General features: G+C 41.5%; 1 protein-coding gene across 2 annotated transcripts in view; it reads left to right on the forward strand.

The window, feature by feature from the left end:
* CHD1L (chromodomain helicase DNA binding protein 1 like) overlaps nt 1-24,645 on the forward strand; it is a 61,238-nt gene extending 36,593 nt beyond the window's left edge. For both annotated transcript variants that reach the window (XM_035279488.3, XM_078355437.1), the window contains 9 exons: nt 2,470-2,635; nt 6,864-7,012; nt 7,843-8,006; nt 8,814-9,019; nt 10,123-10,221; nt 13,948-14,018; nt 16,125-16,239; nt 16,906-17,014; nt 24,310-24,645. In XM_035279488.3, coding sequence (XP_035135379.2) covers nt 2,470-2,635; nt 6,864-7,012; nt 7,843-8,006; nt 8,814-9,019; nt 10,123-10,221; nt 13,948-14,018; nt 16,125-16,239; nt 16,906-17,014; nt 24,310-24,388 — 1,158 coding nt within the window. In that variant the 3' untranslated portion in view covers nt 24,389-24,645. The remainder of the gene's footprint in view (nt 1-2,469; nt 2,636-6,863; nt 7,013-7,842; nt 8,007-8,813; nt 9,020-10,122; nt 10,222-13,947; nt 14,019-16,124; nt 16,240-16,905; nt 17,015-24,309) is intronic.
* Nucleotides 24,646-24,854: the final 209 nt, after the last annotated feature.

The following is a 24,854-nucleotide window of genomic DNA, read 5'->3' on the forward strand; positions in this document are numbered from 1 at the left end:
TTTATGGCTGCATGGTATTCCATGGTGTAGATGTGCCACATTTTCTTTATCCAGTCTATCATTGATGGGCATTCCAAGTCTTTGCTATTGTGAATAGTCCTGCAATAAACATATGTGTGCATGTGTTTATTGTCTGTGTCTTTATAGTAGAATGATTTGTAATCCTTTGGGTATATACCCAATAATGGGATTTCTGGGTCAAATGGTATTTCAGGTTTTAGATTGAGGAATTGCCACTCTGTCTTCCGGTACACTGTAGATACTCTTAAATGCAGTTTTCCACAGAACAGTTCCCCATAGAACCTGAGAGAAGGTCATGGCTGGGCATGGTGAAGGGGTAAATGACAGAGCCTCAGAAGGCTTGCATTCTCTTTAGAGGAGGAAGGATGTCATAAGGTGTTTGCACTCTCCCAGTAGAGGGAGCTCCAGGGTTCCAGTGAGAAGTATGTGGGCTGCTGGACACATCATTGGGAAATGTGTAGACACACCTCCACCCCAGGGGGCCACATACTAGTGGGAACATAGACTGCTGGCTGAGAGCAACTCTCTTGGACTTCTTGTGCAACTCATGGTTACCAGACAGTTACTTTCTGACTCAAATGTCTGATTCATCTCTTCCCCATCCAGACGCTATGAGTTATTTGTGGTTGCCAAAAACAAAGATGATAACCCAATCCTTGTCTCAAAAGAAAGCAGGGGATTTCTCTTTAATACCAAAAAACCAGAAGTAAAAGATGTGGTTCTGATTTGGTAAATCTAAGCAGTAGGTATGGAGTTCTGAAAGAAGGAAGCATGTTTATTATCCTGCAGGGAGGACAGAGTAGAAGGAGATGCAGGGAGGTGCAGGCGTGGTGAGCACTTAGGAAATGCTGTGTGCTGAGCGTTGTCTGAGGTGCTCTTTTCCAGTTGTTTCAGTAAATAAGAATAACAGCAGGATGAGATAGACACTGTCTTTATCCCCATCGTAAGTAATTTGCCCAAGGTAATTCAGATTTCAGATTCCAAACCAAGCACTCTAACTTCCAAGCACATGCCCTTAATTACTGGAATATACAGCTTCTCATAAAAACACATATAATTTCCTTAATGACTAGGACACCTTGCAAGTGAGCAATAACAAGGGAGAGCCAGGAGGCAAGCATAAGTGCAAGGGGGTTGGGGGTAGGGTCCCAGTATAGACAAATTCGTATCATAAATACTTGGTTTTCTACTATTTTTAGTACCAGCTGCCCAAGCCAGTCATCCTGGTTATGTAAAGGGAGATAATCTAGGTGCATTCATGCTTAAGTGAGCTGTCTTTTTTTCAAGCTATTACAGAATACCTTAAGATTTCCAATTACTCACAAAATAGATGATCTAGAGATAATTAACCCAGTCTGAAAGGACAGGTTTGAATCCACCTTGGGTCAGGATCTCAGAGTTAGTACTTAGGAGGTACAAAGTTGGAATTAGCAAGTGAAAGCCAGGAAAAATTATGTATGCTTTCTGTGTGGTTCCTGTGGCCATAGGGAACAGGCTGACAGTACTCCAGAGAGGGATGAGGGGAGAGAAGCAGGATAGTGCAGTGCCAGAGGAACATCAGGAAAGTTCAAACTGAGAAAAGCCCTTCGGGTCTGGTGGTCAGAAGTTGTTACTGGTGTTTGCCAAGGTGATTTCTGTAGAAACCAAATTTCTATGGAAATTGTTAGGAGAACATATTGCCAAAGAAAAGGAGTCAGTTTATAGTAGAGGTAGAGTACCCAGTGTAGCCGTCTCTTTCTACGGACTCTGTCAGTGGGGAGGTCAGAAAGTAGCTAATAGGGTCTCTGACTTCTCATGTGACTGCTGGGAATGCTTATGAAAAAGAGTCAGCCGGGTGCAGTGGCTCATGTCTGTAATCCCAGCACTTTGACAGGCTGAGGTGGGCAGATCATGAGGTCAGGAGTTCGAGACCAGCCCGACTAACATGGTGAAAGCCCATCTCTACTAAAAATATTAAAAAATTAGCTGGGCGCGGTGGAGCGTGCCTGTAATCCCAGCTACTGAGGGGTCCGAGGCAGGAGAATCATTTGAACCCAGGAGGCAGAGGTTGCAGTGAGCCAAGATCATGCCACTGCACTGCAGCCTTGGTGATAGAGCGAGACTCCGTCTCAAAAAAATAGAAAAAGAAAGTCAGCGAGAGGAGCCATAGGAAATGCAGGAAATTACTGTTGTTCTTCAAAAAAAATTGGAAGCTTATACATTTTGTTGTTTTTATGGAGAATTGTCAAAGTCAGTACCTCTAATAATCATTTATCACCTCTCTGCTTTCCCATCATCCAACTGTTAAATGGCCATGGCTGTTACCATTTATGGTGGGGAGAGCAGAAAGACTGCCTATTCATCAGAGTAGGACCGTGCTTTGTGTTGTTATCCACTTAGCCAGTCACTAATATCCTAAAGTTTGTTTTCATGAGAACTTACTAGACTTTTTTGTTTTCTCTACCCCAGTTGAGTGAGATACTCAAATTCGGTTTGGATAAACTGCTGGCCTCTGAAGGGAGCACCGTGGATGAAATAGACCTGGAGGCCATCCTGGGAGAAACAAAAGATGGCCAGTGGACTTCTGATGCCTTGCCTGCAGCAGAAGGAGGGAGCAGAGAGCAAGAGGAAGGAAGTAAGTTGGAGGTTAGAGCAGAGCAAATGGCACAACCACCCCAAGCTAGAGCTCACGTCCCCATGGAAAGCTCTGGATGCTGCTCTCTGGGACATCTTTTTTCTACCCAACCCTACTGTCTTCTTGGGCACACTGTTTAAGACTTGCTTGGTACAAGAACTTTTCCCAGACTAACTGCAGATTTGCATGGGTCTTCCCTTGTAGCTGAACTGTGAACCAAAAATCATAGTGTTAATGTTTATGACACTGTCACTCTTGAGGCTTTGCATTTGTACCTTTTCTCCCTTGGTTGCAAGCATCCTCTCCTTTGTTCATTAGTAAAGCCTCCTGTCCTTGCTGTGATGTTTCACACACAGTGATTCCTCTTCTAAGCGGTGGAATTGTTTGTGTTTTAATTGCAGCTAACATTGAGCACTTACTTTGCATTCACCAACAGAGCAGACTTTGTCATGTGCTTTTCTCCGTTTAACTTTCATAATACACCATGGGCTGTAGGAGATCATTCTGTCTTTCTCTTAATTTTCTTTTCTGAATTTGGTCAACATTTGTCATTTTGTTCTTTTCTATTCTGAGTATTTTAGTTTCTGACTTGTGTACTTTTTCACATGGTAGCTTTGTAAAGGTATTCCCTGGCATCTCAAAGTTACTTTGAAATGACTTGTTTTTCTGTACCAGCTGCAGCAGAGATTCAATATGGACTGGGGGGAGAGGTTTGGGAGTGTTAGGCTTCATTCACCAGTACTTTCTTTCAGTAATAGAGAACAGTGCTGTTTCTTTGCTAGATGGTAGCTGCTTTCTATGTTGAGTAGTAGTGGCATGATTTCTGGTTTTGTAGTTCCCTTTTGTTTCTTTTGGACTGTGAATTCACATCACTTGCTTTGTCTTTCTTTGCCACAGACTTGTCTAAGGATGTCTCCCCACTTCTAAGTTGTCTCTGTCTTCCTGCCAGAAGCAGTGCCTTTCCAAATTCCTGGCTGCGTGTATTTTCATGCCTGCCTTTCCTTTCATTTCCTTAGTAGCCACTGCTCTGATCCACCAGGCCTCAGACCTGTCCTCATTATCTTCCCACTTGGAATGTGACCCTCTTTTGGGGGTGGATTTTATCTGTCTGTCCTTGCTGGATCCCCCTCCCTGCCCACCCTCTCCTCTGCATAGTCTCTGCCTGACTGTCTGCTCTAGTGTAGGCCTTGGAGCTGGCTTGGCTGGTTTTGGAGGTTATTTCTCTAGTTACCGACCATAAGTCGAAGTGTGTAGTATAGTCTGACTTCTAATGTTGTAGTAGGCATGGATTGGGATGGTTTTATTGTCCTCGTTGGTCTGTATAGTTTTTGTGGGAGAGGTGGAAAAGCTGGAATTTGGGCAGCCGGTGTTGTTTTACAGGAAGCTGCTCTTTGACTCTTCTGATATTTTATCTTTACAATTCTTTATGAAATATTCTGTTTATATTCTTCAAGAACTCTTTCTTGTTCTCCACTTATTGTTTTCATTGTACCCTGTTCTCATTTCAAGGACATACTGTCTTCTCTGGGGACATTTATTACAGCTTTTTCATATATATTTTAGGGAGGATATTATCTTTTTAAAAAGTATTTCTCTTCCCACTGCATTGACTTTTACTTATCTTTCTTCCTCTTTTTAAAAAACCAAAACTATATTTATTTATTTATAGAAATTGGCAGATAAAATCATATTTATCATGTACAACATGATTCCTTAAAGCCTGTATACACTGTGGAATCGTTAAATCTAGCTAATGAACACACTTCATATGCTTATCATATTTGTGGTGGTTATGAACATCACTTCATATGGTTATATTTGTGGTGAGAACACTTCACATCCACCCTCTTAGTATTTCTGAGGAATACAATATATCATCATTAGCTATAGTCACTATGGTACCTCTTTTTCTTAAAAAAAAAAAAAAATTGTTTGGGGTCTCTTGTTCTCCTCGATAGTTTCCCTGACCATCTGGTATCCCCTGGCTGTCTGATCACATGTGCTGATGAAGTGCCATAAAGCTGATGGCAGCTCCAGCATGAGCAGGTCCATGGGCCCCGGGGCCTTATTCCTGGTTGATGAGTCAGCTTTTACATGGAGGGCACCTTCCCTGGTATGCATGTTTGAAGTCTTCACTGGGCAACCCATTTTCTCCAAAGACCAATCCTCTAGTATTCTCCCTGGGAGGTTGAGGATGGAGTTCACCTGGTTACTCAGTCTGAAAAGGCAGGATGAGTCAAGGGCTCACTGCTTTGTGGGGTGCAGATCTTTCTCAGTTCTGCCCCGTGCAGTATGCTGCACTTGTAAGCCCTAAGCTCTTGGGGGATTGAGAGGGTCTCTAGACTCATAATGAGCCCTTGGCTAGGCACCTGTGTTTGCTTCCATGGCTCTTCTTAATCTGTTATTATTCCTCCAGCCACTTTTCATTTTCCAAAAGGTCATTGAACTTTTTCATCCACCGTTGCCTTGTATATCTTTTTAAAAATCCCTTTAAGTGTCACTTGGTGGTTTCAGGTGAGAGAAGAAATAGATGCATGTAATCATATTTTTAAGTTACAATTGATTATATTGAGTAGCAACGCTTACACTCGTTTCTGTACTTATCTAGATAATTTCAGCCTATTTTGCTAACGTTTACTAGAACAAAATAAAGTCGCACACTTTTCCAGAAAGATAATTATATTTCTCAGTCAATCCAACTGCCTAAAATAATTTTACTTTTTTAGACAGTCCAACTGCCAGAAAAATTCGCCAGTTGTATTAAACTTGGGGATTTTCTCTTTGAAGAATGGGTATAAGTTCGCTCTGTGGTAAATGATTGTCCTGGTAGAATACAGATACGGGTCCAGGCGGTGGCAGAGTGAAGATAGGGAGCATGATTACAAAGAATATAAATGGATAGGAAAGATTGGTAATTCACGTGGCCCCCATCAGAATTAGATAAAAAACAGGGTTGCTTTATCTTGAATGCCAGGGTTAAAAAGCATGTTTGGAAGTTGAGAATCACATGCAGTATGAAGCTACATATGTTGATCATATCTGACACTTCTCAGCTCTGTTTTTCTTTTACTTGTTGATAAAGTGCTTCATTGAAAGCCCCCTGCTGATTTAATTAGCAACGCCAATTACAACTACAGCTGGTTAGATTTGGGTACAAGTGTGAAGCAATTGATCTCTTGAGAATGAAAATGTTTTGCTTTCATACTCTCTAGGGAAAACATACTTAGCAGATTTCAGAAATGTGAAAATACATTATTTGGTAACTTGTGCTACTAAATATGCTTCCCTGTTGAATCATTACCTTACCTGTCTGTGGTTGCTAGTCTGGACTGGTCCTGACTTTCCTTCATCACTTTATTCATGATCTTGGCAGATCACTCAGCCTCTTTGAGCCTTTGTGTTCTCATCTGTAGAAGGGTCCTGTTAATGTCTACTCTACTCTTTTACACAGTTGGAAAAATCAGACACGATAATAGTTGTGGAAGTGATCTGATAGCACGCAGTGCTATTCAAAATTACACTGTTATCTTCACTGCTGTTGTTATTACAATAATTATTATTTGCTAGCACGTTTTCTCTCCACCCTTCTAGAGACACAGTTACATACTGAAAAGAGCACACTGGCCTTAGAATCAGAAAATCCTGCCTCTTCATTTATTACCAGTGAGAATTATAGAGTCCCTTAATTTCTGCCCAACCCTCAGTTCCCCCTTCCAAAGTAGGATTAGTTATATACCAGGATTGTGGTGAGGATCATGAAGATGCTTGATGAGATCTGTAAGGAATATTGTAAATCCAAGGGATTATTTTTATGATTCTTAGATTTGCCAAGTTGAATACTAAAAGTGTATTTGGAATAAAACGTATAGATTTTATTGGATGATCTTAATGTCACTGAGATTTGTGCTGAGGAATACTTGGGAATGAATGAATGAATGAATGAATGAGGAATAAATGGAGGAATCCGCCAGAGATTCACAAACCATGTAGAGATGAACCAAAAGGATTTAAGCCATGCTGTCCCCTTGGAAGAGTAAACACATGGGATCCTTACGTAGAACCTACTTACTTTAGTGTCAGGGGGATGAGAAACGAAATACCTTCATCCAGTCTTAGCTCATTTAGAATATAGGCTGTTTTCTTATCCACTCTAGTTATTGCTTTGAATAGCATTAATCTGTTTTTCCTTGGTATCTAACACTTCTCTCTTTGTGTTCTATATTGTTAGAAAATCATATGTACTTATTTGAAGGGAAAGATTACTCTAAAGAGCCCAGTAAGGAAGACAGAAAATCATTTGAACAACTGGTAAACCTTCAGAAAACCCTTTTGGAGAAAACCACTCAAGAGGGCCGATCACTCCGAAATAAAGGCAGTGTAAGAACTGTTAATTTATTTAAAAGATCTTCTTCCAAACTCTCGTTCTAAGAAAACAAAACATAAATGATGCTGGCATCATTTTGTTCTCGTAGGTTAACTTGTCAAGAAATAAGTATGTGTTTGTTGAAATGTTAATATAATTAACCATACCCTGGTATAAAAACTATGGTAAAAAGTCAGCATAGAAAAACATTAAGAAGGAGAGAATATATTGTACGATTTAGTGCAGGTGAAAGCAGCCTTGTCCATCCAAATCACCCCTAAAAGCATCCCTATATTATACTAAAGTACCATATCCTGCTGTTGGTAATTATGACCCTATGGCAATAGGAGAGGATATCAATCATAAATGATATATGTAATGTTCACAGTGTTTGGCAGTTAATATGTGCTCATTAAATGCTATTACTAAGATAATCATGATATTAAAATATAGTCTTAACAAAACTATATAATACATTGCAGAAAGGTTTTCATTAAAAATGGCTAAAGTGGCATCCTTCAGGGTATGCTTTCAGTCAAGGAAAAAAGTTACTTTTCTGAAGTAACTTATTCCTAATGAAATGAATCAAAATGACTGTTTCCACCATGTCAGTGCTGCGGCTGAGTTAAGAGCAGGGTATCCTGGTCACTGCCTGTGAACTGTGTAATATGAACTGTGCCTTCAAGTGCTTTGCCTTCAGTTCCCACCATGCAGGGTGGGTGGGTGGAGATGCAGTGTTCTCTGAAATATTAAGCATGTTGCTTCTGTACAGTGTGCTGTGGGGATAATGAAACGTAGGGAGGAACATTCTTGACCCTGGTGATGGATCTTGTTCCTACTCTAGGTTCTCATCCCAGGCCTTGTGGAGGGATCTACCAAAAGGAAGCGGGTTCTGAGCCCTGAAGAGCTGGAGGACAGGCAGAAGAAAAGACAAGAAGCAGCTGCTAAGAGAAGGAGAATCATCGAGGAGAAGAGGAGGCAAAAGGAAGATGCTCAGCATAAGAAAAAGTATGTGTGCATTAACCAAGCTGCGGACCACAGTTGGTAAAAGAGTCCCTCATGTAGTGAGACCACAGTTGAGCATCACTTTAAAAATACAGAAGATTTCTTTTAAGCTTGTTCCTATTGGTAACAGGATACTTTTTAAATGCTTACTGTAAGTGAAAAGTCCCAAGTGCGTGAGGCAGGGAAGATGGATTCCATTGAAACTAGAATTTTTTAAATTTTTTTGAGATGGATTCTTGCTCTGTCACCCAGGCTGGAGTACAGTGGGTACGGTTGCTGCTCGCTGCAGCCTCAACCTCCCATGCTCCAGTGATCTACCCTCCATAACCTCCCTAGTAGCCGGGACCACAGGTGTGTGCTGTCATGGGTGGCTAATTTTTTTATTATTTGTAGAGACAGTCTCATTTTGTTGCCCAGGCTTGCCTCAAGCTCCTGAACCCAAGCTATCTTTCTGCCTTGACCTCCAAAGTGCTGGGAGGTTACTGGCCAAAACCTGGCCAAAACCAGAAAAGTTTAAGATTTTATGGTAGCTGTGTGACACAGAGTAGTTTACTTGAATAGTCTCTTTTAGTGATATTCTTAAAAACAGGAACATTCAGTGAGTGCACATTATTGGATTGTAGTCAGGAAGCAGTTGGCCTAGTCAGTAAGTCTTGTTTATTTACAAAAAAGCAGACAACTTCAATAAGGGTAAGTTTCTAATAGCATTTCTACTTGGCAGGTACTGTTTGTGAACAGCAGTATGAAATGTGCTCCAAGGGAGATTGTGTTTGTCTGGGTTAATTTCCTTTTCTCTCTGGCCTGCTAAAGGATGGCCTGGTGGGAATCCAACAACTACCAGTCCTTCTGCCTGCCCTCTGAGGAGAGCGAGCCAGAGGACCTTGAGAATGGGGAAGATGAGAGTTCTGCTGAGCTGGATTACCAAGACCCAGACGCTACCTCCCTCATGTACGTTAGTGGTGATGTCACCCACCCTCAGGCTGGGGTTGAGGATGCTCTCATCGTGCACTGCGTAGGTAAGAGAAGTGGTATGGCTGGGGTTGTGGGCCTCAGTCCTTATGGTGCCAAGCACTGGGGCAGATGGGGCAGAAGCCTGACCCACTGGGACCAGGGGTGATGGTCCCAGTGTAGTATTGTGTGGTCAAAAAAGTGTGAATGTTAGAGTCAGGAACATTCCAGAATCATTTCACTCTTGGCTGTCTCATTTACCTGGTTTAGTTATCTAATCTCTCAACTTTAACTTTCTTATTTATATAGTGGGATAATACCTGCCTTATCCTCTGCACAAGGTTTTTAAGAGGGTGGAAGGAAGCGACATTGAAAAGACAAATCCTTTGAGAAAAAATAAAACGTCAAGCTTGTTCCCTTGCTTGACCTTTGTACTTTTTACTTCATCTGCCTAAAACTCTCTTCCCAAATAACCACATCAAGTGTCATTCCAATGTCCGTTTCTCAGAGAGGTAGTCTGTGATCACCTCATATACAACAGGCCCCATCCTCCCTCTGTTATTCCCTGTCCCTTCTCCCATATTTTCCTTTATCACACCTGTCCCACCTCACATATTACCTACATATTTGTTTATTTGACTGTTGAATTAAAAGTATGCTTCTTGGAAGCAGGGGATTTTTTGTTGTTGACTGCTGTGACTCTGGTGTCTAGAACAATGCCTGACACATAATACAAGCTAAAAAACATTTGTAGTATGAATAAATGGCTGTACATACTAAGATACTAAGCAGCTTTATTAATACCAGCTTGAATAAGTCATTTCACCTTTCCTCTTCCCTGCCTGTGTGCTGCTGCACCAGTGCTTCTCACTCTGCAGCATTCCGTCTATTCTCCATCCTTCCACAGTCACTTCCCAGGAATCACAGACGCGCCACAGAGATTTCGCTCATTCAGAACACTAATTTTTGAGATGCTTTCCTGTTATGATGGCCCCAGGTATATCTTCCAGAAAACATAACCATATTTGGGAAGTCAACCTGTGATATTCCTAGGAGATCAGATATTTTGTTTTTTTCCCTTTGAAAAAATCATTCTTCCACAAGTCCTTTTGTGTGCCTTTGTTTTTCTAAATTGTGGACTGGACTGAAAATTTTCTGTTTCTTCAATCAGATGACTCTGGCCACTGGGGCAGAGGTGGTTTATTTACAGCTCTGGAAAAACGATCCGCTGAGCCAAGAAAAATATATGAGCTGGCTGGGAAAATGAAAGGTGAGAAGCAAAGCAGAAGGAGGGGTTAGGGATGGAATAAGAGAGGACGCTTAGTCTCATGAGGGTTACACAGCACTAGATAAGAAATCAGAATAACCGGGTGGGAACTGAATTCTGTCGTAAATTAGCTACTTGTTCTGTGACTTCAAGGCATTCCCTTACCTTTTCTGTACCTATTTCCTCATCTGTGATTTGTGAATAATACTTGTTCTACCTACTTCATGGAACTGAAGTGAGCATAATGAATGTGTGCATTCTGAAAAGCCCTGCATACATGGTAAAGTCTTGGAATGGGCCGGACACAGTGGCCTTTGCTTGTAATCCTAGACTTTGAGAGGCTGAGGCAGGAGGACTGCTTGAGACCAGGAGTTTGAGATCAGCTTGGGCAACATAGTGAGACTCTGTCTCTACAAAAAATTTAAAAATCAGCTGGGTGTGGTGGTGCACGCCTGTAGTCCCAGCTACTCAGGAGGCTGAGGTGGGAGGATCACTTGAGCCCAAGAGGTTGAGGTTGCAGTGAGCTGTAACTGTGCCACTACACTACAGCTTGAGTGAGAGTGAGACCCTATTTCATTCAAAAGAAAAAGTATTGAAATAAAGATGAAGGAATATCTCATGAAAACATTAAAGACCTGTGGGAGGCTGGACGTGGTGGCTCAAACCTGTAATCCCAGCACTTTGGAAGGCCAAGACGAGACAAGGAATTCTAAACCAGCCTCACCAACATGGCGAAACCCTGTCTGTACCCAAAAAAAAAAAAAAAAAAAAAAAAAAAATACAAGAATTAGCCAGGCATGGTGGCACATGCCTATAATCCTAGCTACTGGGAAGGCTGAGGCACAAGAATCACTTGAACCTGGGAGGTAGAGGTTTCAGTGAGCTGAGATCACACCATTGCTCTCCATCCTGAGTGACAGAGCAAGACTTTGTCTCAAGAAAAAGACCTATGGGAGAGAAATTGGACACACCATTAAAATGCTGACCAGAGCTCGGGATTGGTGCTGAGGGGAATGAAGATGTGTTATGAGGTCAGCACAGCCTGGGTTATAACACTCCCTGGAGACAGAAATAAAGCTCTTTGGTGCCAGGGGAACGTAGAAGCCTGAACAGTGTTTTCCCTTGGCACAGAGAAGGGAAAAAGACACCTCCTTTTACATCCAGAAATAAAGTGGCAAGAGGAACAAAATTATTATTGTGGTCATTTTCTGGAGACTGAAGGACCTTGTCTGATAGAGAAGGGTCCTTCAGATTCCTTAGAGGTTGGTTTTTCCTAATCCTGCCCAGTTCTATATGGTAGAAAGGGAGGTAAGAACGTAAAGAGTGAGTACTTTTTCTAGTAAAACACGTTAATGAAGAAGGATTTAATGTGTGTCAAAATAGTCCAGATCTAGATGCTGATTGGGCAGTTGGCAAAGCAGAACCCTAGAGCTGGAGGTGCAGATTAAGGAGTTCCTGTTTGGAGTCTGTGTTTGAAACCATGTGAGAGGGAGGATGGAGAAACGAGAGGCAAAGAACAGACCTGGAAAAGACCTCTGCTTAGTCCTTGAGGCAAAAAGATGGAATTTTGACAGAAAGAATTGCCAGAAAATAAGGAAACCTTGTGCAGTATTTTGAGGTACAAGGGAAGAAAGTCTGTCAAGAAGGCAAAGTTCATGGTATTCTGTCTCATGAGGGTGAATTGGGAAAAGGTCATGGATTTAAACCAAGGACACTCACATGACCTTGGAGACTTTGTGGAGAGTGGGAAGCTCAGACTTAAGGCCCGAATGCTCAGTAAGGACATGGAGATGGGAGTGTGCAGTTTTCTCAGAAGAAGGATTGAAGCAGGTTGCAGCCAAGTAGATGAAGCTGTGGACTAGAATTCCCTGGGAAGGCTTCATGGAAGTTATGAAAGTTGTCTTGGGCCTGGAAAGGTGGGTTGAATTTAAATAGGTGGAGAGAAATGGCAAATGGGTTCCCAACTGCTCATTACAACACCTACTGTTCACCGTCTGTGGGTATTGAAGGACCCAGGCACCCCGTTTCTCTGTGTGAAGGATGGTGTACAGACCAGGCAGGCCAGAGTGGAAGGTTCAGGCAGAAGAATAGAGGAGAGTTTCGTTGTCACCAGAGGCTCGGGCCACATCATAGGAGACCGCACAGGATTTGTCCAGGGAGATACCATTCTAAGCAGAACCTTATCTAATGGAATGGGTAATGACTGGTCATTTGGGGGATTTGATCAAAAGGATGGCAAAGCACAACAATATTTTAGAATGACTGAACAAAAAGTTCAAACTGTTATCAACCTAACCAATAGATAGGCTCTGTAAAATAAGATGAACATCGGTTGATTTCTTGTGTTTGTGTGTGTTTTTTTTTAATTTATTTTTGAGACAGAGTCTCACTGTCTGGAGTACAATGGCACGATCTTGGCTCACTGCCATCTCCACCTCCCAGGCTCAGGTGATCTTCCTGCCTCAGCCTCCCATGTAGCTTGGACCACAGGCCCACACCAACACGCTTGGCTACTTTTTTGGATTTTTGGTAGAGAGTTTTGCCATGTTACCCAGGCTGGCCTGGAACTCCAGAGCTCAAGTGATCCACCTCAGCCTCCTCAAGCGCTAGAATGACAGGCATAAGCCACTGTACCAAGTCTGAGGTTTTTAAGGAGAATGAGAAAGATTACTTACTTGTTTTGAATCAATTGTCTTTGACTACAAGGATTAGTAACAAGAGTGGCACCAGTCTGAGGTTGGGTGGCAGTTAATGAGCAGATGTCCTTGCAGAAGATTATTTTTATGTAAGGTGGTCAGCGCCGTTGTGCACGGTTGTGTTTTTGTGAATCTTTTGGGATAGTTGTTATCAGGCATTCATACATTAGCACCTTCCCTTCATGGCTTTCCCTGGCTCCGTTTGTCGCAGTTTTGTTTTATTTTTCGAGGCAGGGTCTCTTCCTGTCAGGCTGGAGTGCATTGGCGTGATCCTAGCTCACCGCAGCCTCTAACTCCTTTGCTCAAGAGATCCTCCTGCCTCAGCCTCCCAAGTAGCTAAAACTACAGGTACACACCACCAAACCCAACTAATTTTTTCTTATGTTTTGTAGAGACTGGGTCTTGCCTTGTTGCCCAGGTTAGTCTGGGAACCCTGGCTTCCGGCAGTCCTCCCGTCTCAGCCTCCTAAGGCACTGGGATTACAGGTGTGAGTCACTGTGCTCAGCCATATTTGTCTGAGTTTTTAACACAAGCATCTCTATTTTGATTCTTACTGCTTTCACATCAGCTTATGTAAAGCCATAGAATTAAATTAGCATATTTTTCTTCATTATCAGTTTTATTTTATTTGGATGGGGTAGAAAAATATATTATACAAACAGATATAGATAAAGTAGAATGTCATAATGTGTATGGTTTAAGACAAGCACAAAACTTCCAAAGGAGTTTCAAGCTCTTAATGCTCCCTCCTCTAAGCCCCCAGCTACCTCGGGGTATCATGTTCATTTTCTGATGTCTACAGAGGTACTTTGTTGGTATCGTCTGAGGAGCATTAAATTAGGAGATCATAAAATTCAGGAGTGAAGCAGGTGAGTACCCAGCTAAGGTATTGACTGAAGCCAGGAAGGTGAGAAAGCGCTATGAAGGAAGGTGGGTTCTGAAACCTAACTGATTGAAAAAGGCAAGATAAAGGAGGATTCTTTCCTTGGTGAACCTGGTATTCTTTATGATGCTCCTTTCTGTTTTACCACAGACTTGAGTTTGGGAGGTGTCCTTTTATTTCCTATTGATGATAAAGAGTCAAGAAACAAAGGGCAAGATTTGGTGAGTAAAAACCCCCATCTCTTTTCAGAACTAAAAGTGGACTCCCATCAACTTCCCTTGAAGCATCTCCTGCCTCCATTGGCCTCTCTACTAGTGTATTAGATTATTAGGGCTGCCATAACAAAAAGCCACAGACTGGGTAGCTTACACAGCAGAAATGTCTTTCCTCACAATTCTGGAGGCTGAAAGTCCAAGATCAAGGTGTCAGCAGGTTTGGTTTTTCCCAAGGACTCTTTCCTTGGCCTGCAGATGGTGGTCCTCTTGCTGCTCATGCATATCCCTGCTATCTGTGTGTCCAGATTTTCCTTCTTATAAGGATTCCACTCAGAATGGATCAGGCCTCACCCTAACACCCTTATTTTAACTTTATCACCCCTTTAAAGACCCTGTCTCTAAATAAAGTCACATGAGGTACCAGGGGTTAGGGCTTCAATATACGAGTTTGGGGGGACACCGTTCAGCCCATAACAAGTAGTTTGGGCTGTAGCCTCCACTGCACTTTCCCTGTCCCCACCCTTCCATTCATTCGTCCCTGGAGCACTGTCCAGACAGCAGACTCTGCCTAAGTACAAGCGTTTCTATTTGTCTTTTTATCCTCACTACCCCACATAGTACTGGCTCATAAGAAATGCTCCAAAAAAAAAAAAAGAAATGCTCCATAAATATTTACTGCATGAGTAAGAAAGCATGACTCAAAACTCTGAGGGTTGCATTTTGTATCATGTGAAAATTTCTATGAAAAACTGTTTTCCAGTCAGCCATAATGAAGCAGGGGAGAGACACTAATCCATACGTCCTCTGCCCACATCAGAGTCCCTTTGCATCTTAGGCACATCTCTCCTGCTTACCTGCCATTTGGGATGCTTGTAGTGGGTTTGATTTACCACACCTACCTGGCTTTCTCCAAGACCTGGATTCATTTTCAAATTTTAAGCCAGAATTAAGAAGAAATTTCAAAACCAGGCTAAAAGAGAGGCTCAACCTCTTGAGGTTGCTGGTCTGTGTAACTGTGTTAGGCTGTTTTTATGTTGTTACAAAAGAATTTCCTGAGACTGGGTAATTTATAAAGAAAAGAGATTTATTTGCTCATGGTTCTACATGCTGTACAGGAAGCATGGTACTGGCATTTGCTCCTGGTGGGGGCTTCAGGAAGCTTACAGTCATGGCAGAAGGCAAAGGGGAAGCTAGTGTATCACACATGGCAAGAACAGGAAGAAGACAGAGTAGGGGACGGTACCACGCTGCTTTAAATAACTAGATCTCAAGTGAACTTTACCAGAGCAAGAATTCATCACCAAGGGTTATGGCAACGGTATGGCACTAAGCCATTCGTGAGGATTCCACCCTGTGATCCAATGCCTCCCACTAGGCCCCACCTCCAACACTGGGGTTTACATCCCAACATGAGATTTGGAGGGGACACACATCCAGACTACACAGTGACTAACAACGAAGTGGTTTCTGTTGAGTCATTCCTTCAGTAATTTCTAAAATGCTAAAAAAGAACAGCAAAGTGTCTGTGCATGAGAAACTCAGGATCCAATGGTTCAGGATGAGTGTTTACAGCGAGTAGAGCACCATGTCTACGATATGACTGGTGATGTCATCCCAGAAGCTCCCTTGACATGACCCAGGTCCACTTAGGTTACGTTGGTTGACAGATACTTAGCATTTCATCCTCATGGGAAGCATTTGAGCAGAGACGGAGTGACTGCTTGTCCTGGGGGTTGTGGAGCTGACTCAGGCATCAAAGGACTGGAATACAGGAACCTCCAGGATCTTTTCCATGACTACAATTCAGAAAAGTTCTTTTTTTTTTTATCCTTGAGAGACGTTGGAAAGTATGTGTTTTGGACTCGTTCTCTGGTTCTAATATATTTTTAAAAGAAGAAGAAAAGATTATATAAAGTGACCACAAAGTAATCATTAATGATGGGACGTGAAGTCTTACATACAGTAGGACGTTGCTGTTTAGGCACAGCATCTGAAAGAGACGAAGCCAAGCCCAAGTGACCCCTCAAGGGCTGTGCCCCTCCGTGGCCTTCACTTGGCTGACAGTGTGGCTGTCTCATGTTGGGTTGGTCATCTAATGGCGGTTCTTTCCAGTTGGCCTTGATTGTGGCCCAGCATCGTGATCGCTCCAATGTCCTATCTGGCATTAAGATGGCGGCCCTAGAAGATGGCCTCAAGAAGATATTTTTAGCAGCAAAGAAGAAGAAAGGTAAGTTCTTCCACCTGTGCTCAAGAGTAGATGAATTTGTTTCTAGGCATGTGATAAGACTTTTGAAAGAAGGGGAGAAATGTCAAGACCCCACTTAATATGCACGGTAAAGGCAAACCACAGAAGTGATCACCCCACCATCTTGTATATATAGCCCCTTTTCCTTTCCAAAACACTCGTAACATCTGTAATCTCTGTAGGCTGTATCCATCCCCTGGGTATTTTTATTATGATTTTACAGATGAGGAAGCAGAGGGCTAGAAATGAAGCAACTTGATCATATGCAATTGATACATGCTGTTTATTTAATCTCCTCTTAGAGCCACAGTCCACAATAACAGACAGTTGTCTGACAAAAATGAATTTAACTTTGTTTCCAAACCTAGTGTCTCAAGAGTTTATTGGATTGATTGGCTTGTTAGAGAATCTTTGCTTATTTTAATTTTCCTCCACCAGTTATAATCTATGTCCATTGTACGTATTTCCAGAACTTCTGTTCAACAGAATAATTTGTTTTTTCTTACTACAATTCTTCCCCAGAATATTTTTAAATTATAATTGTGTGCTTTGAGTGGGACAGTCAATAATTATTTTCTCCAATGTATGTTTTATAACCATCAATCAATTTTTGATGAGTGAAGACATCTGTTCTTTTCTTCATAACAGCAAGTGTTCATCTTCCACGGATTGGACATGCCACGAAAGGTTTTAACTGGTATGGTACTGAGCGACTTATTCGGAAACATCTGGCTGCAAGAGGCATCCCAACTTACATGTATCCTTTTGTGGTCTTAATTGTGCGTTCTCCCAACCCAAGAGGGGAAAATTGGCTGGTGTCACTATTTAATCCAAGGCCAAGTTTCTTCCTGCCACAGTCTTTACTGTGCCCCTCTTCAGTGAGACAAAATAAGACGTACTTTCTAACTTGTGTATATCAAATATGTACACCCAACAACATAAACACATCCAAGCATTTCTGGATGCCAGTAGATAAATTAAAAGATACATAAAGGGGAGAATTAATTGACTAATTGTTATTTGGTAACATTGAATCTTTCACATCACTTCTGACAGATCCTTCAGGCCTTGAAATAAGGTTTAATTCTCAGAACTTCACTATTATTTTAATGAATAGGTAAGCAAACAAATATTTTATTTCTGAACCTTTTTGATGTGTTATTAGAAGGCAGTATGAAATTATTTTAACCGTGAAGTCATGATCTCCTTTAGCTAGACTAGTGTTTTCTTCTAATGACCTCCGTGCTGTATAGGTTAGAATATTTTCAGCTATTATAACGGGTCCCAAAAGTACTACAAAAAAGCAGAATTGACCCCCCTAAGTGCTATAATTGCACAGGAACTTCATCTTTTTACAGAGATATTTGACTGAAATTCACTCAGTGATGGGCTTCATTTTTATTATACTTCAAGTTCTGGGGTACATGTGCAGAACATGCAGGTTTGTTACGTAGGTATACTCATGCCATGGTGGTTTGCTGTATCCAATACCCTGTCATCTACATTAGATATTTCTCCTAATGCTATCCCTCCCCTATCCCTCCATCCCTGGCTATCCCTCCCCTAGCCCCCTACCCCCTGACAGAACCTGGTGTGTGATGTTCCCCTCACTGTGTCCATGTGTTCTCATTGTTCAACACCGACTTATGAGTGAGAACATGGGGTGTTTGGTTTTCTGTTTTTGTGTCAGTTTGCTGAGAATGATGGTTTCCAGCTTTATCCATGTCCCTACAAAGACATGAACTCAGACTTTTTTATGGCTGCTTAGTATTTCATGCTATATGTATGCCACATTTTTTTTATCCAGTCTGTCATTCATAGGCATTTGGGTTGATTCCAAGTTTTTACTGTTGTGAACAGTGCCACAAACATGTGCATGTATCTTTATAATAGCATGATTTGTAATCCTTTGGGTATATCCAGTAATGGGATTGCTGGGTCAAATGGAAGTTGTATTTCTAGATCCTTGAGGAATTGTCAAACTGTCTTCCACAGTGGTTGAACTAATTTACACTCCCACCAACAGTGTAAAAGTGTTCCTATTTCTCCACATCCTCTCCAGCATTTGTTGTCTCCTGATTTTTCAATGATCTCTATTCTAACTGGCGTGAGATGGTATCTCAATGTGGTTTTGCTTTGCATTTCTCTAATGACCAGTGATGGTGAGCTTTTTTTCATGTTTGTTGCCTCCATAAATGTCTTTTTTGGGGAAGTGTCTGTTCATGTTCTTTGCTCAATTTTTGATGAGGTTGTTTGTTTTTTTCTTGTAAATTTGTTTACGTTCCTTGTAGATTCTGGATATTAGCCCTTTGTCAGATAGATAGATTGTAAAAATTTTCTTTCATTTTGTATGTTGCCTGTTCACTCTGATGATAGTTTCTTTTAGTTCAATTGGATCTCATTTGTCAATTTTGGCTTTTGTTGCCCTTGCTTTTTGTGTTTCAGTCATGAAGTCTTTGCCCATGCCTGTGTCCTGAATTACCATTGCTAAGGTCTTCTTCTAGGGTTTTTGTGGTTTTAGGTCTTACACGTTTAAATCTTTAATCCATCTTGAGTTAACTTTTGTATAACATGTAAGGAAGGGATCCAGTTTCAGTTTTCTACATACAGCTAGCCAGTTTTTCCAACACCATTTGTTAAATAGGGAGTCATTTCCCCATTGCCTGTTTTTGTTAGGTTTGTCAAAGATCAGATGGTTGTAGATGTATGGTGTTACTACTGAGGCCTCAGTTCTGTTCCCTTGGTTTGTATCTCTGTTTTGGTACCAGTGTCATGCTGTTTTGGTTAATGCAGCCTTGAAGTATAGTTTGAAGTCAGGTAGCGTGATGCCTCCAGCTTTGTTTTTTGTTATTGTTGTTTTGTTTATTTTTGCTTAGGATTTCTTGACTGTGGGCTCTTCTTTGATTTCATATGAAGTTTAAGGTGTTTTTTTCAATTCTATGAAGAAAGTCTATGGTAACTTAATGGGGATAGCATTGAATCTGTAAATTACTTTGGGCAGTATGGCCATTTTCACAATATGGATTCTTCCTAACCATAAGCATGGAATGTTTTTCCATCTGTTGGTGTCCTCTTTTATTTCCTTAAGCAGTGGTTTCTATTTCTCCTTGAAGAGGTCCTTCACATCCATTGTTAGTTATATTCTTAGTTATTTTATGCTCTTTGTAGCAATTGTGAATGGGAGTTCACTCATGATTTGTCTCTCTATTTGTCTATTACTGGTGTATAGGAATGCTTGTGATTTTTGCACATTGATTTTATATCCTGAGATTTTGCTGAAGTTGCTTATCAGCTTAAGGAGATTTTGGACTGAGACACTGGGGTCTTCTAAATATACAATGGTGCCATCTGCAAATAGAGACAATTTGACTTCCTCTTTTCCTAATTGAATGCCTTTTTTTTTGCCTGATTCCCTTGGCCAGAACTTCCAATAATGTGTTGAATAGGGGTGGTGAGATAGGGCATCCTTCTCTTGTGCTGGTTTTCAAAGGGAATGCTTCCAGTTTTTGCTCATCCAGTATGATATTGGCTGTGGGTTTGTCATAAATAGCTCTTATTACTTTGAGATACGTTCTATTGATACCTAGTTTACTGAGAGTTTTTAGCATAAAGGGCTGTTGAATTTTGTCAAAGGCCTTGTCTGCATCTATTGAGATAATCATGTGGTTTTTGTCTTTGGTTCTGTTTATGTGATGGATTATGTTTATTGATTTGCTTATGTTGAACCAGCCTTGCATCCCAGGGATGAAGCTGACTTGATCATGATGGTAAGCTTTTTTGATGTGCTATTGGATTTGGTTTGCCAGTATTTTATTGAGGATTTTTGCATCAATGTTCATTATGGTGATTGGCCTGAAATGTTCTTTTTCAGTTGTGTCTCTGCCAGGTGTCGGTATCAGGATGATACTGGTCTCATAAAATGAGTTAGGGAGGATTCCCTCTTTTTGGATTGTTTGGAATAGTTTCAGAAGGAATGGTGCCAGCTCCTCTTTGTATGTCTGGTAGAATTTTGCTGTGAAGCCATCTGGACCTGGACTTTTTTTTGGTTGGTATGCTATTAATTGCTGCCTCAATTTCAGACCTTGTCATTGGTCTATTCGGGGATTCAGCTTCTTCCTGGTTTAGTCTTGGGAGGGTGTAGGTGTCCAGGAATTCATTCATTTCTTCTAGATTTACTGGTTTACGTGCATAGAGTCATTTGTAGTAATCTCCGATGGTAGTTTGTATTTCTGTGGAATCAGTGGTGATAGCCCCTTTATCATTTTTTGGTGCATCTATTCGATTCTTCTCACTTTTCTTTTAAATTAGTCTGGCTAGCAGTCTAACTATTTTGTTGATCTTTTCAAAAAACCAGCTTCTGGATATATTGATTCGTTTTAAGTTTTTTTGTGTCTCTATCTACTTAAGTTCTGCTCTGATCTTAGTTATTTCTTGTTTTCTGCTAGCTTTTGAATTTGTTTGTTCTTGCTCCTCTAGTTTTTTTAATTGTGATGGTGGGGCGTCGATTTTAGATCTTTCCTCACTTCTCATGTGGGCATTTAGTGCTATATGTTTCTCTCTAGACATTGCTTTAAGTGTGTCTCAGAGATTCTGGTACGTTGTGTCTTCGTTGTCATTGGTTTTGAAGAACATCTTTATTTCTGCCTTAATTTCAGTATTTATCCAGTAGTCATTCAGGAGCAGATTGTTCAGTTTCCATGTAGTTTGTGCAGTTTTGAGTGAGTTTCTTAATCCTGAGTTCTAATTTTATTGCACTGTGATCTGAGAGACTGTTATGATCTCCATTCTTTTGGATTTGCTAAAGAGCGTTTTACTTCCAATTCTATGGTAAATTTTAGAATAAGTGCAATATGGCGCTGAGAAGAATGTATATTCTGTGGATTTGAGGTGGAGAGTTCTGTAGATGTCTATTAGGTCTGCTTGGTCCAGATCTGAGTTCAAGTCCTGGATATCCTTGTTAATTTTCTGTTTCATTGATCTGTCTGATATTGACAGTGGGGTGTTAAAGTCTCCTACTACTAGTGTGTGGGAGTCTAAGTCTCTTTGTAGGTCATTGAGAACTTGCTTTATGTATACAAGTGCTCCTATATTGGGCGCATTTATATTTAGGATAGTTAACTCTTCTTGTTGCATTGATCCCTTTATTATTACATAATGCCCTTCTTTGTCTTTTTTGATCTTTGTTGGTTTAAAGTCTGTTTTATCAGAGCATTGCAACCCCTTTTTTTTCCTTCTCCATTTGCTTGGTAAATCTTCCGCCATCCCTTTATTTTGAGCCTATTTATGTCTTTGCACATGAGATGGGTCTCCTGAATACAGCACACCAATGGGTCTTGACTCTATCCAATTGGCCAGTCAGTGTCTTTTGGTTGGGGCATTTAGCCCATACACATTTAAGGTTAATATTGTTATGTGTCAGTTTGATACTGCCATTTTGATACTAGCTGGTTGTTTTACCCATTAGTTGATGCAGTTTCTTCATAATGTCTGTGGTCTTTACAGTTTGGTATGCTTTTGCAGTGGCTGGCACTGGTTGCTCCTTTCTGGTAAGGCAGGCCTGGTGGTGATGAAATCTCTCAGCATTTGCTTGTTCATAGAGGATTTTATTTCTCCTTTGCTTATGGAGCTTAGTTTGGCTGAATAGGAAATTCTGGGTTAAAGATTCTTCTTTAAGGATGTTGAATACTGGCCCTCACTCTCTTCTGGCTTTGTAGGGTTTCTGCTGAGAGATCCACTGTGAATCCGATGGGCTTCCCTTTTTCTGTAACCCAACCTTTCTCTTTGGCTGCCCTTAGCAAATTTCCCTTCATTTCAACCCTGGTCAATCTGACGATTATATGCCTTGACGTAGCTGTTCTTGAGGAATATCCTTGTGGTGTTCTCTATATTTCCTGAGTTTGAATGTTAGCCTGCCTTGCTACATTGGGGAAGTTCTTCTGGATAATATCCTGAAGAGTATTTTCCAAATTTGTCTCATTCTTCCCATGACTTTTAGGCAAACCGATCACACATAGATTTGATCTTTTCACATAATCCTATATTTCTTGCAGGCTTTGTTAATTTCTTTTTACTCTCTTTTTTCTAATCTTGCCTTCTTGCTTTATTTCATTGAGTTTATCTTCAATCTCTGATATCCTTTTTTCTGCTTGATCGATTTGGCTATTGAAACTTGTATATGCTTCGTGAAGTTCTCGTGCTGTGTTTTTCAGCTTCATCAAGTTGTGTATGTTCTTCTCTACACTGGTTATTCTAGTTAGCATTTTGTCTAACCTTTTTTAAGGTTCTTAGCTTCCTTTCAGTGGGTTAGAACATCCTCTTTTAGCTTGGAGAAGTTTGTTATTACCTACCTTCTGAATCCTGCTTCTGTCAGCTTGTCAAACTCATTCTCCATTCAGTTTTGTTCCCTTGCTGGTGAGGAATTGTGATCCCTTGGAGAAGAAGAGTTGTTCTGGTTTTTGGAGATTTCAACCTTTTTGTACTGGTTTCTTCCTATCTTCATGGATTTATCTACCTTTGGTCTTTGAAGTTGGTGACCTTTGGATGGAGTCTCTGAGTGGACATCCATTCTGTTGATATTGAAACTATTTCTTTCTGTTTGTTAGTTTTTCTTCTAACATTCAGGCCCCTCTGCTGCAGGTTTGCTGGAGTTTGCTAGAGGTTCACTCTAGACCTTGCTTGCCTGGGAATCACCAGCAGGGGCTTCGGAACAGCAAAGTTTGCTGCCTATTCCTTCTTCTGGTAGCTTCGTCCCAGAAGTGTACCCGTCAGATGCCAACCAGAGCTCTCCTGTATGAGGTGTCTGTCAGCCCCTGCTGGGAAGTGTCTCCCAGTCAGGTGGTCACTTGAGGAAGCAGTCTGTCCCTTATGAGAGCATGTAAACTGTGCTGGGAGATCCGTTGCTCCCTTCAGAACTGCCAGGCAGGGATATTTAAGTCTGCTGAAGCTGTACCCACAACCGCCCCTTTTCCCAGGTGCCCTGTCCCAGGAAGGTGGTGGCTTTATTTATAAGTCCCTGACGGGCTGTTGCCTTTTTTCAGAGATGCCCTGCCCAGCAAGAAGGGCGTCTAGTGACAGTCTGCCTTCAGAGGCCTTGCTGAGCTGCTTTGGGCTCTGCCTAGTTGCTGTGTAAACTTCCTGACAACTTTGTTTACACAGGTGAGGTTAAAACTGCCTACTGGAGCCTAGACAATGGCAAACACCCCTTCCCCCATGGAGCTTAAACATCCTAGGTCAAGCTCAGACTGCTGTGCTGGCTCTGAGAATTTCAAGCCAGTAGATCTTAGCTTGCTGGTCTTCATGGGTGTGGGACTTGCTGAACCAGATCACTTGGCTTTCTGGCTTCAACCTCCTTTTTCAGGGGAATGAGTGGTTCTGTCTCGCTGGCATTCCAGGTGCCACTGGGGTATGAGAAAAAAAAAACTGCGGCTAAAATGGCCACCCAGTTTTGTGCTGGAAACCCGGGGTGCTGGTGTTGTAGGCAATGGAGGGAATCTCCTGGTCTGCAGGTTGTGAAGACAGTGGGAAAAGAACCATATCTGAGCCAGAGTGTCAGGAAAAGTCCCTAATGGCTTCCCTTGGCTAGGAGAGGGAGTTCTCCGGCCCTTGTCCTTCCCAGGTGAGGCAACACTCCACCCTGCTTCGGCTCACCCTCCTTGGGCTGCACCCACTGTCTAACCTCAGTTGGAAATGTGGAGATCACACGCCTTCTGCATCACTCTCACTGGGAATTGGACACCAGAGCTGTTCCTGTTTGGCCATCATGGCAGAAATCTGTTCAAGATATTTAAATCACTAAAAAAAAAACTTGGTAGAGAAGCCAGGTTTTATGTGCTTGTACAATTTAAGCAGTATCTGAAGAATTTCAGTACTCTGAAAACATGAATAAAAATAGCAATAAATACTAACAATATTGAAAGTATGTATGATATGATGAAAGAGAACTAAAGCATACTACTAGGACAGTTATTTCAATGATTAAACTAGAGAACGAATCGTTTTGGCAAAGTTGATTTTAAGGTGATGACATGTATTTTCTTTGACCATCCTTATCAGATATTACTTTCCTAGAAGCAAGCCTGCTGTCCTTCATTCACAGTCGCCATCTTCCTCCTCAAGTCAGCTAGTGCCTTAACATACGGCCCAGCCTCAGATCCTGTCTTTAGCAACCAATGAATAGATATTTACTCAGAGCTACCACAATAGAGTATTTCAAATGGAATCAGGATCTGTTGGGCCTCGGAAATTGTCTCTTTTCTGAGTTTCAGTTTGGTTCTCCTGGATGTGTTACTCTGACTTGGTACCTGTAATACAGGGAAAGACAACTTTTTTGGGAAAGCCCTTTGACCCCAGCTTGCTATTTGTATAATAATAAATTTTCTATTCCTAATAGTTTTATTGCTTTCTTTCCCCTGTATCTAGTTTTCTTCTCCTCTACCAGACTGATTACTTTACGGAGGGAAAGGCTGGATGGATTTAGGAGACATGAAAGGTCATAGAACAGGGTGGCTCTGGAAGAAGGAAGCACCTTCAGCCAGCTCTTGCCTTCAAAAACAATGGCCCCGGGAAGAGAGACTGAGAAGTGAGCTTCTTTCTCCAGA

Source organism: Callithrix jacchus, chromosome 18, assembly GCF_049354715.1.
Source record: "Callithrix jacchus isolate 240 chromosome 18, calJac240_pri, whole genome shotgun sequence".
Taxonomy (NCBI): domain Eukaryota; kingdom Metazoa; phylum Chordata; class Mammalia; order Primates; family Cebidae; genus Callithrix; species Callithrix jacchus.